Consider the following 15,077-nt stretch of genomic DNA (forward strand, 5'->3'; position numbering starts at 1 on the left):
TTCTACGTTGGTTAGAGCTCTGCAATGAACAACACTGTTTCAAATAAAAACTAGTAGTCATAAGCCACTTTTGCACTGTCAGGCCAGTGCAAGCAAGGGCAAACAGTGTGCCAGGAGGGTGCCAATACAGGTCCTTCTCAAAAAACGTGCATATTGTGATAAAAGTTCATTATTATTATTATTATCTCAAAAAATTAGAATATTTCATCCGCCCAATAAAAGAAAAGTGTTTTTAATACAAAAAGTCCACTGCAGTCCACTGCTTCCGCAGGTCCCCCAATGTCTGGAATCGGTCCTTCTCCACAATCTTCCTCAGGGTCCGGTCACCTTTTCTCGTTGTGCAGCGTTTTTTGCCACACTATTTCCTTCCCATAGACTTCCCACTGAGGTGCCTTGATACAGCACTCTGGGAACAGACTATTCGTTCAGAAATTTCTCGCTTGAGAGTGTCAATGATGGCCTTCTGGACAGCAGTCAGGTCGGCAGTCTTACCCGTGATTGCGGTTTTGAGTAATGAACCAGGCTGGGAGTTTTTAAAAGCCTCAGGAATCTTTTGCAGGTGTTTAGTGTTAATTAGTTGATTCAGATGATTAGGTTAATAGCTCGTTTAGATAACCTTTTCATGATATGCTAATTTTTTGAGATAGGAATTTTGGGTTTTCATGAGCTGCATGCCAAAATCTTCATTATTAAAACAATAAAAGACCTGAAATATTGCAGTTGGTGTGCAATGAATCTAAAATTTATGAAAGTTTAATTTTTATCATTACATTATGGAAAATAACGAACTTTTATCACAATATGCTAATTGTTTGAGATTGACCTGTAGAAAATTCAAGGAATAAACTGAATGGAAAATAATACATCAAATTATGTTCTCTAAATTTTGAAGCTGTTTTCCAATGCAAATATCAAATTTTTTCTTAAAGAGTTCACCCAAAAAAAGAAAGAAAATTGTAATTTACTAAACCTCAAGTTGTTTTAAACCTGAACGAGTTTCTTTCTGTGACAAGTCCCAGATAGTCTAACACAGTACACAACCCCACAATGTGTTACAACCTCAGATCACCAAGATTTATTCTTCTATTACCTGAACCACAGCACTGCAGACTGATGCTGCTCATATCGGTCATCCACAACCGTAATCCCAACAGTCATGTCTTTGATGAATTCCTGCTCTGAGTTCCTGGAAAAAATTCCCTGAAGCAAATCGGCGGCTTCAGCTGCATCCATGTTAGCACATCACGTTTGATGTGGTAATTTCACAGTGTATATATATATATATATATATATATATATATATATACAGTCTTGTTCAAAATAATAGCAGTACAATGTGACTAACCAGAATAATCAAGGTTTTTAGTATATTTTTTATTGCTACGTGGCAAACAAGTTACCAGTAGGTTCAGTAGATTGTCAGAAAACAAACAAGACCCAGCATTCATGATATGCACGCTCTTAAGGCTGTGCAATTGGGCAATTAGTTGAAAGGGGTGTGTTCAAAAAAATAGCAGTGTCTACCTTTGACTGTACAAACTCAAAACTATTTTGTACAAACATTTTTTTTTTCTGGGATTTAGCAATCCTGTGAATCACTAAACTAATATTTAGTTGTATGACCACAGTTTTTTAAAACTGCTTGACATCTGTGTGGCATGGAGTCAACCAACTTGTGGCACCTCTCAGCTGTTATTCCACTCCATGATTCTTTAACAACATTCCACAATTCATTCACATTTCTTGGTTTTGCTTCAGAAACAGCATTTTTGATATCACCCCACAAGTTCTCAATTGGATTAAGGTCTGGAGATTGGGCTGGCCACTCCATAACATTAATTTTGTTGGTTTGGAACCAAGACTTTGCCCGTTTACTAGTGTGTTTTGGGTCATTGTCTTGTTGAAACAACCATTTCAAGGGCATGTCCTCTTCAGCATAGGGCAACATGACCTCTTCAAGTATTTTAACATATGCAAACTGATCCATGATCCCTGGTATGCGATAAATAGGCCCAACACCATAGTAGGAGAAACATGCCCATATCATGATGCTTGCACCTCCATGCTTCACTGTCTTCACTGTGTACTGTGGCTTGAATTCAGAGTTTGGGGGTCGTCTCACAAACTGCCTGTGGCCCTTGGACCCAAAAAGAACAATTTTACTCTCATCAGTCCACAAAATGTTCCTCCATTTCTCTTTAGGCCAGTTGATGTGTTCTTTGGGAAATTGTAACCTCTTCTGCACATGCCTTTTTTTTAACAGAGGGACTTTGCGGGGGATTCTTGAAAATAGATTAGCTTCACACAGACGTCTTCTAACTGTCACAGTACTTACAGGTAACTCCAGACTGTCTTTGATCATCCTGGAGGTGATCATTGGCTGAGCCTTTGCCATTCTGGTTATTCTTCTATCCATTTTGATGGTTGTCTTCCGTTTTCTTCCACGTCTCTCTGGTTTTGCTCTCCATTTTAAGGCATTGGAGATCATTTTAGCTGAACAGCCTATCATTTTTTGCACCTCTTTATAGGTTTTCCCCTCTCTAATCAACTTTTTAATCAAAGTACGCTGTTCTTCTGAACAATGTCTTGAACGACCCATTTTCCTCAGCTTTCAAATGCATGTTCAACAAGTGTTGGCTTCATCCTTAAATAGGGGCCACCTGATTCACACCCGTTTCTTCACAAAATTGATGACCTCAGTGATTGAATGCCACACTGCTATTTTTTTGAACACACCCCTTTCAACTAATTCAACTAATTGCCCAATTGCACAGCCTTAAGAGCGTGCAAATCATGAATGCTGGGTCTCATTTGTTTTCTGAGAATCTACTGAACCTACTGGTAACTTGTTTGCCACGTAGCAATAAAAAAATATACGAAAAACCTTGATTATTCTGGTTAGTCACATTGTACTGCTATTATTTTGAACAAGACTGTATATATATATATTAAACAAATAAAATCTAACGCCCCCTCATCTAAGCAAAGGGGTTATGGACTCTTCCCCCAAATTGCGACTATCACCTCAAAAAAGGTTCCATAGCAACCAAAGGCACACTATCTGATAACATTAGGTTTATAGCAACTCTTAACTCAAAGTCTCTCAAAAACAGACACATAATACACATAAAAAGGGACTCTTCTCCAATTATTTCATAGAAAAACCTTTCTTCAAATTAATTCACATATACGTTAGGGTGTTGTGTATGCTGTTACTTTTCTGTTATATTGTGTTTTGTGTATTGTATATGTTTTATGCATGCTTATGATGGATCACTGATTAATGTAACCTCATCTATATGATGATTGTTATCTATGAGTTCGTATTTTCATGATCTAAAGGAGAGTGTATATTATTATATGATGCCTATGCAACACATAAGTTTTATAAGAATCTTAAAGATTCTTCTCTTGAACCCCCCAATTTAATTTCATATGCAAGACAGTATACTAGAGACAAAAGGTACCATTCCTCATTGGCTCACTCAAATCCTTAGGGTGTGACATCATCCCCCTATATAGATCACTGACCACCAGATCAGGTTGTTCTTTTAGATTCGGGAATTCCAGGAGAAGATGCTGAGATAAGAGCCTTAAAACCACGCTCAGCTTGTGCCAGGCCTTAGCCTTGACTTCCCATTCATCAAGATCCTTGATTCGAACTGGTCTTTCTCATCAACTCACTTCAGCAGAGACCAACTGGAGCCCCAAAGTGCATCAGAACTTTCTTTTTCTTTTTCCTTAGAACTTTGGTTTCATCAGCTGTTGCACTGAACATTTAACTTTTAACCTCTTAATGATTTCAGTACTATTTCTGACAAAAATTTGTTTTTTCCCCTTCTGAATCCCACTGCTAATGTATATCATAATCCATTCACTTCCAAAATAGTGATAAAGTTATTTTGCTGTTTGCAACCTCTGACTCTTTATAACTTTATTAATAAGAAGATTTAATATCGTTGCCTGTTTGTGTCTTGGGGAGAGCCCTGTTATGAGGCTGGGATACATTTATTTGAGAAATGTCTAGGAAGAAGCCTATAAAAATGGTGCATTCAGATACACTTTATGGTCCTGCATTATTAGAATGACACACAATTAGCAACAGATTTTTGAAGACATCTTCAGTGAGCATGTGACACGAATAATGAAAACAGGCATACAGAACCATCAGCAGAAGCTGTAATAGCTCCTGAAAGTGGGGGATGAGTATCCATCTCTTCCATATAGATATTGCTGTCATCTCTAGACAAAGAGAGCAAAAAGTCATTTTAAATAACTGCAAGGTGTTTAATATTACATATCCGCAGCATTAGAAATTAACTCAGAAAATGTGTGATACTGAAATATCCTGTTTTCAAACCTATTTCCATTCAGTTATTTAAACTGAATTTAATAAGTTTGCGTATTAAATGGCTGCACTTTAATTTGGGGACAAATTCTCACTAGAAGCTAACTACTTACTTCAAATGACAATGAAATTTAGTGAAAATAAATCATTTGAACTAGTAAGTGATAGGCATGTACAGTGGTTGGCACTCAACAGGGACCAATCAGTTTTCAGGAGGAGTTGGTGACCCTGTGACCTGTGAATCTTACAATGGCTATGGAATTTCTGATCTGTTTTGAAAATTATTCAATAAAAGATGTCTTTTACAGACTGAGGCTAATCAAAATTTTGTTTGCTATAAATGTTTCATAAAGAGAAACCTCAATAAAAGAGATGTTTGAAGAGGGGTTTTAATTGGTGGCTAATTAGACTGTATAATATAACTACAATAAGACATGCACACAGACATTGTTTAAATACCTTTACTGGAGGATAACAGTAAGCTCGCATTTACTCAGCTGCCATTTCTATTTGAGTCAAAGATAATTTGTTTTTATCTGCTGTTTCTTTCACACGGTCGCGCACAGGTTTCCATGTTTTATGGGGACATCACATAGGCGTTAAGGATTTTACTGTACAAGCTAAAATCTACCCCTCACTCAAAACTACTGTAGATTTTCAAAACACTTAATTCTGCATGATTTATAAGCTTGCTTACTTGTGGGGACCAAAAAATGTCCCCACAAGATCAATATTTACTTGTATTACTGTACTTATGTATGTATAAGTGTGTAGTAAAAGTGGTATTACTATACATTTGGTCCTCATAACGTACGGGAGTACCAAGACCACACACGCATACAATTCCACCAACAATCTCTGAAATCCAAGTTGAGGAATTGTAGTTTTAGCCTATGTTTGCCAGTCTGTACAGGCAGTAGCCAGCCACCTTAAAAAGGTCCTGATGTGACATGAACTAAATGTCTACTGAATAATGATCTTTGCATGACAACTTTAAAATATGTTGTTGTTTTTTTTTTTTTTTTTTTTTTTTTTTTTTTTTTTTTTTTTTGTTCTGCATATATGAGAGCAAAGCAGCACAACACCACAAAGTTTATTATTTTCTCTAGTAATGGGCTACTGGTAAAACACGGCTTCAGGTTTTTTTTTTTTTTTTTTGGATGAACCAGTTCACCAAATCAGACTGAACAGTATCTATCGTACGTGTCGGACATGAAAACCTTCTGCGGAGGGAAAACAAATTAACAACATGTACAAATAAAACATTTTTGGAAAGGGTGATCTGATGGGCGTAGTTGAGTTAACAGTAGTGGTATAGTTGAAAGTTGAGTCATTCGTTGGTTAATGGTTACAGTGCTTATCGTGTCACATGATCACTGAACTGGAGAAACCGTAGTGGACTTGCTTGAATCGAGCAGACTTCTTTATGGTTTCTCATGATTTATGTCAAAGATGAGTTGTTTAAGACTGGTTTATTCATATTATATGCTTTGGACATCTGTGTTACAAGTCATTACTGGTAATTTTAATAATAGCATGGCGTATACAGCATGTTACATCATTGCGTGATTATATAAAGAAACTGTAGTTTTTATTTTTTTTTACTGGCTCATTGAAACAAATTCCCCCAAAGAATCAGTTCACAGAAATGAATCAAACTTCCCATCACCACTATCTAAAATTTTGTCCGGTAAAATTGTATTCCTGTAGCTCAATTGGTAGAGCACTGCCTATCAAGTGCAAGGTTGGTGGTTCGATTCCCCGGGAACACATAATATGTAAAAATTGATAGTCTGAATGCACTGTAAGTCGCTTTGGATAAAAGCGTCTGCTAAATGCATAAATGTAATTTTAATTTTTACATTTAAAATGCTCCTTCCTTATCACAGTCTCCTAGCAATGTCTAGTCTAGTTGTAAATCACAGTTCACGGTTGTGTCCTAATAAAGGTGCAGTTGCTGATTAAAAATATCAAGAGCTCTTCAATATATCCCAGCTTCAAGTTTTTGTAAGAAATCTGTATCAGCATTCCAAACTCAACAACAACAAAACTGTCTAATATATGTCTGATGTTTTATCCTCATTTATGTGTGAATTTCAGGGATAATAACTTCATCAAGGATTTTCCTCAGCTGGCCGATGGGTTGATGGTGATTCCTCTTCCGGTGGAGGAGCAGTGCCGAGGAGTTCTGTCAGAGCCTCTGCCAAACCTGCAGCTGCTCTCAGGTGAATCTTACACACCACAGGACAACTGGGGGACATGCAAATGTGATTCGATTTTCCTCGATGGCACAAAAACTCAACACATTTCCTCTTGTCCTCTGAGGGACTGTTGCTTTAAAGGCGTCCTATTTACACTTTCACACTCTTTTCCCTGAGGTCCACTTATAATGTTAGAAGATGGTTAAGTTTTGTAAGCAACGAAATGTCAACAAATGTCTATGACTCCTGGTTGAACCAGGCCAACTGATTCATTCAGGGTTGGTATGTCTAGTTTTTACTAAGACAAATGCTGAAAACGAACCAACCTCAGGTATGTGATTAAATATATAGTCTAAAATGGATAGTTTGAGTCCTGGCTTTTGCTGACATTTGCGCAGAATGGGAAAAGAGCTCCGAAACACGTATGTGACCGTGCGGGAGAGACGTGGACAAGGTTTATTTCATCTTTCTCTCATGCTCTTTCCTCACAGTTTCACTGGGTTCAAAGAACAAGCAAATGTCTGATTCTCATGATGAATCCCCTTTAAAACAGAACATAACATGAGGAACTGACAGTAATCATAGCATCAGCTCAGTGGACGGCCGCTCTCTGTCTCAGAGAAACCAGCGGAGCAGAAAGCCTTCATTTCCTCCTCATATCGCTTTTGATCACATCTCCAATTCAGAGCTGTCCTTTCATTTATTTGTTTTTACTCCGGTTCTTTCTAATGTGGACTCCACACAAATGCGGGCTCCAATGACAAGTGGCTAATTCAATAACAGCTTGTCTTTTTTCCAGGAGTGAGAGTGGAGAGTTGTTAATGCTCGCTGCAGTAGTTCATATGAGATTTAAACCATTATTAGATCATCTCTCAGCATGAGATGAAAAAAAAAAAAAAACATGATACGATTGATGCGGTGCTTTGAATGGCCTGCTGCTGTCATCCCACACCATACAAAAAGGATAAGCAGAAAGTGTTTTTGAAAACAGGAAAGCTCAAGCTTTGTTCCTTATTGGTCCAAAGGGTCTAATCTTCATACTGACATTTAATGAGAAATGTGTTAACTTTTGAACTTTATAAACCGGTTGATGTAAATGCTCGTTCACACCGAAGATGAAAACTACAGGCCTAACTGTCTAAAATGTTAATGATTGCTATTATTCTGACAAATGTAAAAATATTAACAGCAAATCATAAACCATCCGACTTTAGAAAGCACAAGAATCTAAAACAGAAGATTATATAACTGCAAGAGCGTGCTAAGCATGTTAGCAACATCTAGAAATAAATGCATGAATGCAGCCTCTTGTGAAATTAACTACACTTATACATTTAAAGGAGACTTCTAAATAGTATATTTTAAAAGAATACACTTAAGTGTGAACAGAAAACCCTTATATAATATTATTTCAAATTAGAAGAAAAATTACAGTTTAAATTTATTTTAAATGCTAGATATAGATATAGATATAGAATTTCACTACAACTGCACATGCAATGCATTTAAGCACACTTTTTTTTGGTTTTTAGAAGAGGCTCAGTGGAGTATTCAGTTTTTCGAGCCAGTAAGCACCTCCTTGAGTAAAACCCCTGTGTCTCATGGGAAACTGTTCATGTCTGAAATGTAGCTATTAATAAAGTTGCAGAAGTGCCCATTTATGTGTGTCTGTGTTACAGGAGATGCTCAGTTCAGTGAAGCCACAGGATACCCCATGATGCAACAGTGGAGAGTGCGGAGTAACCTGTATAGAGTGAAGCTCAGTGCCATCACCCTGTCTACAGGTACCACGAGAACCACACAAACAACTCCTCCTTCCCCTGTGTGTATATGTTCAGCCCATGTATACTTAAAAGGGTTAATTCACTCAAAATATGAAACATTTATATTCACCCTCATGTCATTCCAAACCAATATGATTTTTGTCCTATGTAACATGCAAGTAAATTTGCTAACTGCTGTGATTGGAATGGTGACAAACTCAGAAGACTCATATATTCAGCTTGACTTTGTTTTCTTTACATAATATTAAATTCATGAAAATTTGGCACTCCAACAAAAAGACACTTGGTCTCATAATAGTGTTAAACTGTTACAAACATACTTACACTATTAATAAAAGTACTTAGCGGCATTGCCTCTGAGGACAAAAACTTGGCACTGTCGTAGATTTTAATACAAGATATTTAGAAAGAAAGGGCAGCATGTTGAGAATAATTAGAAAACAAGTCCATGCTGAATTGAGACTATCAGATTCTCATTCAATTGCTCAGGCATGTTTTTAAAAATGGTTACAGTGAAAGTCACTAAACAAGGCTTATTAAAAAAAAAAAAAAAAATATATATATATATATTAATAATAATAATAATAATGGCATGTGAAGACATATCCTTTCATACCCACTGCATCTGTAAAAGTCCTATAAAGTCATAGTATGAGAATCGAACTTCTATTAATTCTCACACTGAGCTGATGTAAAGTCACAATGTCTTTCTTCAGCTGCTTTAAACGAATGTGATATAAAAACTATACACTCTAGAAAAGAAGAACTGGTCAGTAGCACAAACAGATAAGGCACTATTTAGCATATTTTGAAAGTCAGTATGACAAAGATTGGACAAAAAGGGACAATTTTCAAAATATATTTTGTGGTCCACAGATGAAAGTCAATCACACACACCAGTTTAGAACAGCATGAGGAACATTAAACAAAGACCTAATATTCTCTTGTTGAGTGAATGTTTGAGATTTTCATTTTCAATATTTGTTATAGATAAATAACTTAATAAAATTAAGTGTTAAACAGTAAAATATGTGTGAATGATTACGTTAATAACGTGATGATAAACAGTAGTTTGTAACATCAAGCAATGTAACGGCCTGTTTTTATACTGTAATAATAACTGGAAGCGGCTGAAACTGGAAGCCTTGCACATTCAGGTTAAAAAATGGCCGTGCCTGCTTTTACATTAAAAATAAGCTGGATAGGTTTTCATTGAAAATGAATGAGATAAAACACTTCTGGAACAATGGCACTGAAAAATGGAAAAGGCATTATATCACTGTCAAAGTACTGGAATTGTAGGCGTAATACAGCAAGTTTCACTGACCTCTTAAAAGGTCTGGTGACAGGCAAGAAATATACAACAATCATAAATCAAAGATTTTCTCAATATAAGAAATTAATTGTTTCTGTATGTGTGCTGGTGCTTTGGACAGATTTCTCAAAGGTGCTGAAATCCCTGACGTCAGACAGCTCACGGGATGAGTTGCTTGCGTTTATTCAGCAGTACGGCAGCCATTACATCTCTGAAGCACTGTACGGTTCTGAGCTCACCTGCAACATCTACTTCCCCAGCAAGAAGTCCCAGCAACAACTCTGGCTCCAGTACCAGAAAGGTAAGACGGAGGTAAAAGAGTCAAGGAGAAGGTCAAGATAGGAATCATAACATACAAATAAAACAAACTCACTTTATTTCATGGGGTTTGTTCATTTATGTTCCTGCAGTAAAATGCTCTGTGCTGAACATCAGAAATTACACCAGTGGGTTCTGGACATGTGAAAGATTTGAGTTCACTCATATTGTTTAAATATGGTATACTCATACAGTATGAATGACCTCTGAGTCAACAACCAACTCTTGACACAACAAATACAAATCCAGAAGGCCTATGGCAGGGATGCCCATCGAGGTCCTTTTTCCTGCAGAGTCTAGTTCCAAACTTGCTCAAACTTGCTTAGCATGTGACCTGTATCCGGATGTTGTCCACATGCACATTGAAATGTCAAGTGTAAACGCGCTTCTGATCGAAATGTTATCCCATCAGTGTGTCCTGGTCCAGAGGTAATCGGGGACATACTGTGATCGGATCTCATTGTAATGTAAATGCAATCCAGCCATTGTGTCCGCATTCTCAGACTGACATCATACAAAACCCTGCCCCGCTCTCTCCCAAACTGTCAGAAGAAAAATGGAGGTCACCAGGCCGTGGATCGTTAATGAGAAATGAACACTTAACACCATACCTTCACCGGACGTGACAATTATTGCACCGCAACTTTGTGTCAGCACGTCAGAAATAGGACGAGGCAACACTTTACTGTTGGGTATTTGTCGTGTCGCACTGCACCACATCCATTGTAGACACCAAAACTGATTATAATGGGTTCTACAGTATTTTGTCTCAGAGTAGACAAAGTGTCAGACTTATTTGAATATTGCACAGGAAAGAGATCCGATCAACTATTCAGATAGATAAGTCAGTTGATGTTGCCAAGTGTAAACATGCCATCTGCTGATTGACTGATGATCCGATCTGCTTGATCAGATCATGGTGATTGCATGTGAATGCCAAGTGTAAACGCAGCCCTTAAATTAGCTTGTAGAGTTGTGTTTGATTAGAGCTAAACTATGCAGAAAAGTGGACCTCGAAGGCCAGAGTTGAGAACTCCTGCCAGAGTGAATGTTATTGAGTGCACTCATTCAATCCCATAATGCATCGAAAGAACAAACGTACAATCGATGTACACTCAGTGGCTAGAAAATACCCATAATGTACTGTGAGGGTTGTGTTAAATGAATTCTGGTATCTCACCAGAAAATGGCTCCTGCAGCTGAATCTTCCATCCATCCATATTTCAAACTGCTTGTCTGACGTGTGTACAGCGTAATGTCATAAACATATTGCTTTTTAAATAGTTTACTTACATATTTAAAAAATTGTTATGGGATAGTTTTCATGAGAGAGTTCAGGATAAATCTTTCCATTACTACTATAGTAGCCAAATGGGTTTCAAATGATTATTAAACAGCAATCACAAACTGTGCACTTGAAATGGGTGTCAGACAAAGGAGACTTGCAAAATGCGCAGTGTCTGGGGCTCTGGGAATGCGGTTGGGAACCATTGAACTTTGGTAGCAAACCTCTACCTGGAGATTTGGATCTGAACGCTGCAGGAGAGTTGTTCTCCAGGAGCAGGATTAGCAACCTCTGCAATCATAGATAAATAGGTCTATATACCATAAAAATAAAATATAATCAACTGTTAAATAACAGAGCAATTCCCTACTGCAATTCACTAACATTTCTGTCATTCCTGGTTTGAAATACAGTAGTTTCTAGATGTTGAATCACCACAGAGTTCTTTACACAGACTTGTGCACTGAGCCCTTTTCCATAATAGTTTCATGCATAAGAAATGTTGTACAGGATTCAGTAAACCAATGTTTCGCAACTCTGTTCCTGGGGGCACATCAACAGTACACATTTTGGATGTCTCCCCGATCTGATTGGGAAGAATTTGAAAATGTGCCTCCAGGGACAGGGTTGGGAAACACTGTAGAGCTAATCAACACATCAGTATTTTCTACAGTCCAAAATTGTACTGTCAAACAGAACGATTGAAACCAAAATGATTAAAACTTGTGGAGAAAAAAATACAAATAATAATAAAATAAAAATAACATTGCATACAAACATTTTAGTCAGCTTAAACCACATTTCCATCATAATATGATCATCTTTTCATGAATGCCAAACAGTATTTTTGACATAATACTACTGAATAAAATTGGCGGGGGTGTTTTTGGACAAAACAACTGCATTTTCAATTTATTTCCTACTATTGTGAAAAATAAATAAAGAATAACAAGTTTTTATTTTGCACATCTCTGGTTGCAAGAGACAGTTAAACAGAAAGGTGTATAGAGAGATTGCTGTAGATGGTGAGCAATATATTGCGAAGATCAGCATATTGGGAAAGGTTTAAAATGGTTCTCAAACTGTGGAATCGTATAGGCGTTTCATTCACACTGATCCGTTTTGGGAGATTGAAACTTTTGGAAACCGGGTCCCAGAGTGGATAAATCTGAAAACACCTCCCTTCTGTTTTCGTCTGGACAGCGAATCTGTATAAATGCTGACATCGTCAGCCCACGTGTCACCCCTAGTCTGACACCACTACATCACGTAACAGCAACAAAAACATGAACAAACACTGAACGATTGTCTTTTATTTACTAACATTATCACAGATTAATAAATGTATTGTTCCATGTTCTTTTGTATACTGCGCGCAAGGTTTATGAGCATGGTCCAAGTCATCATCTCCATTTTAGTGTATATCTCTGGCACAATTACAGCACTACATGCTGGTCTGGTATGTTTATTACATCGTTTTGTGTTGGTTTTGTGGTTTCGTGTGGACGCAGATATTTCTTGAGATAAGAGAAAAAAAAAACAAAAAAAACAAAGATTGGATAGGTAAATCTCTGGCTTCGTGTGGAGTTCCTTCGGGTAGGAGGCCACATGACCCTGAAAGATTGAAGGATTTCAATGTAATGCTTCTGTAAGGCTCATGCATAGACCTCATTTTCACATCAGGATTGTGGTATGAGAATAGGTCATGTTCTCTCATTGGCACAATCATGCTGATATATCTACATATGTGTGCAGAGCAGTTTTATTCCTGAAAGCAAAAAGCGTTCAAAAAGACGTGATATTTTTCGCTGTGAGCTTGATCTCCTGATTCATATCCTAAGGAGTGCTTTTTATGACTCAGAACCATTACAATCAGCACTCATTTTAGAGCAGGATACTGATAATGAAACAAGATGTGAAATGTTTTTAAAAAGATATGACCATATTCTAATTCCCTTAACCCTACCCCGAACCTAAAATAAACTACTACCTTACTATTAAAAAGCAGCAAATTTGGCATTTGTTGAAGGAAAACTGTTAGTTAGTAGTGAATATGTGTTCCCTATTCTAAAGTCTCATCCTCCAAATTACTTTATATATATTTTATACTACTGTACTGTAGGTACTGTGTGTTTAGTTAGAATTGGACAGAGGGGAACTGTCAGGGCCCTAAGAGCCTCAGACCAGATCACCCAAGCCTGAATTTGATGTTGCCAGGAAGACCATCCAACCTGGGAACCAGGATGGTCATGAGGTAATTGTGCCACTGAAACATCCTGCAAGTTCAACTGGTTGTTGCCCTAAGATCAATATAAAGCAAAATAGAATCCATTATAATGGCACTCAATGGTGCTGTTTACACTGCATAAAGTACATAGTCCTGTCCTATTTCTGACTTACTCCACATGCTTGAGCCACTTCTCGCAATAGGAATGTACAAGTTGACAGACTGTGTGTTTGTCTCTGCACAGCCTTCCAAAGGACCCCAGTGTTGGGTTAGATGGTTAAGTTTTAACTGATTGTTAAAAAACTAAACTAACATTTATAAGTGAACCTCGTGGAAGATTAAATAATAAAAAAGGCATGTCATCTGCCCTTAAATAATTTTGAACAGCACTTTCTGTGGAAGGACAAAGTATTGCATGCAGGCTGTGGCAAGTTGTGTATGTGTAGTAAAAAGAACTGGCCTCTGATAGTGTCCACCTTTTCGGTAAAAATAAAGACTGATATTGGACATTTAAAGCTGGATATTTTTGGTTAAAAATCAAAAAATATATTATTAGCTGAAAGCATTTGGAAATCGGACAGGGCATATATGTACTTTATCCAGTTTAAACCTCACCATTGAGCAAACACCTACAAATCAATGTTTAAAACTCTCCTTATTCCGACTCGTAAGCTCATATAGTAATGGATCATCCAAAAAGGCATCTCGATAAATCACTGTTAAAACAAATAAACCTCTTTCAGAGAAGAACAAAATTGTTCCCCAATGAAAAGTTCAGTCAGGAGCACTATGTTTTATTAAGGATGTTGTAGAGGTCCTGAACATTATTTTGACAGGCTTTTCTCTGAGGGGTTCAGACTCTGAGCGTCAGCTGATGCCGGCTGTCATGCCTTGGTCTGCCTGAACTACACTTGAGATCCTTTCTTCACTTAAACTACATAGGGCCTTCTAGTAGGCCTCCATACTGCAGCTTTATTTGTGCATGGTCATTTCTTGCTCATTTTACATTTATATTACATTTTACATAATATAATAACAAAGTTTAATATAACCGACCCTACAACCCTACAAATAAGCGATTTGGAGAATTGATGGATGTTAAATTGAGACAAAATATTAAACATATTACAATTTGTAATAATAGTCTATTGTTATCACACTTAACAAGATCACTTATTAGATCACACTTGCACTAAATTTCCCAGGCCGGAGCACAATTACATCATGTGCCAGATAACAGAGAAACACACTCTTGTTAATATTCTGCCTGATAAATTTGTTATTTATGCCGTGCCTTGATCTTCACTTGTAAGTATAAGAGAATTATTACAGAGGCAGCTGGCCCTAATGAAAGAATTTGCAGTTTAAATTGGAGACTAATTCCAGTTCATCAATAAGGTGAGAACCAGACCAATAATTAACATGAATATACTTGATTGAATTAAATTAACTGAAAAAAGTGTAGTGTAGTAATAGTAGTAATAATATATGGTTGCGGTCGTAATGATGACAGTAGTGCACCCAAAACAGTAACTGTTCTGTACTCCAGCACAGTTAGCGCTCACACTACATGCATATCGTGCCCGAGCCCAAACGAAC

General features: G+C 37.2%; 1 protein-coding gene across 3 annotated transcripts in view; it reads left to right on the top strand.

The window, feature by feature from the left end:
* Window positions 1-15,077, top strand: part of LOC113084639 (astrotactin-2-like) — a 479,964-nt gene that overhangs the window by 367,083 nt on the left and 97,804 nt on the right. For all 3 annotated transcript variants that reach the window (XM_026254924.1, XM_026254923.1, XM_026254926.1), the window contains 3 exons: window positions 6,449-6,573; window positions 8,229-8,333; window positions 9,770-9,949. In XM_026254924.1, the coding sequence (XP_026110709.1) occupies window positions 6,449-6,573; window positions 8,229-8,333; window positions 9,770-9,949 (410 nt within the window). The remainder of the gene's footprint in view (window positions 1-6,448; window positions 6,574-8,228; window positions 8,334-9,769; window positions 9,950-15,077) is intronic.

This window comes from Carassius auratus, chromosome 5, assembly GCF_003368295.1.
Source record: "Carassius auratus strain Wakin chromosome 5, ASM336829v1, whole genome shotgun sequence".
Classification (NCBI taxonomy): domain Eukaryota; kingdom Metazoa; phylum Chordata; class Actinopteri; order Cypriniformes; family Cyprinidae; genus Carassius; species Carassius auratus.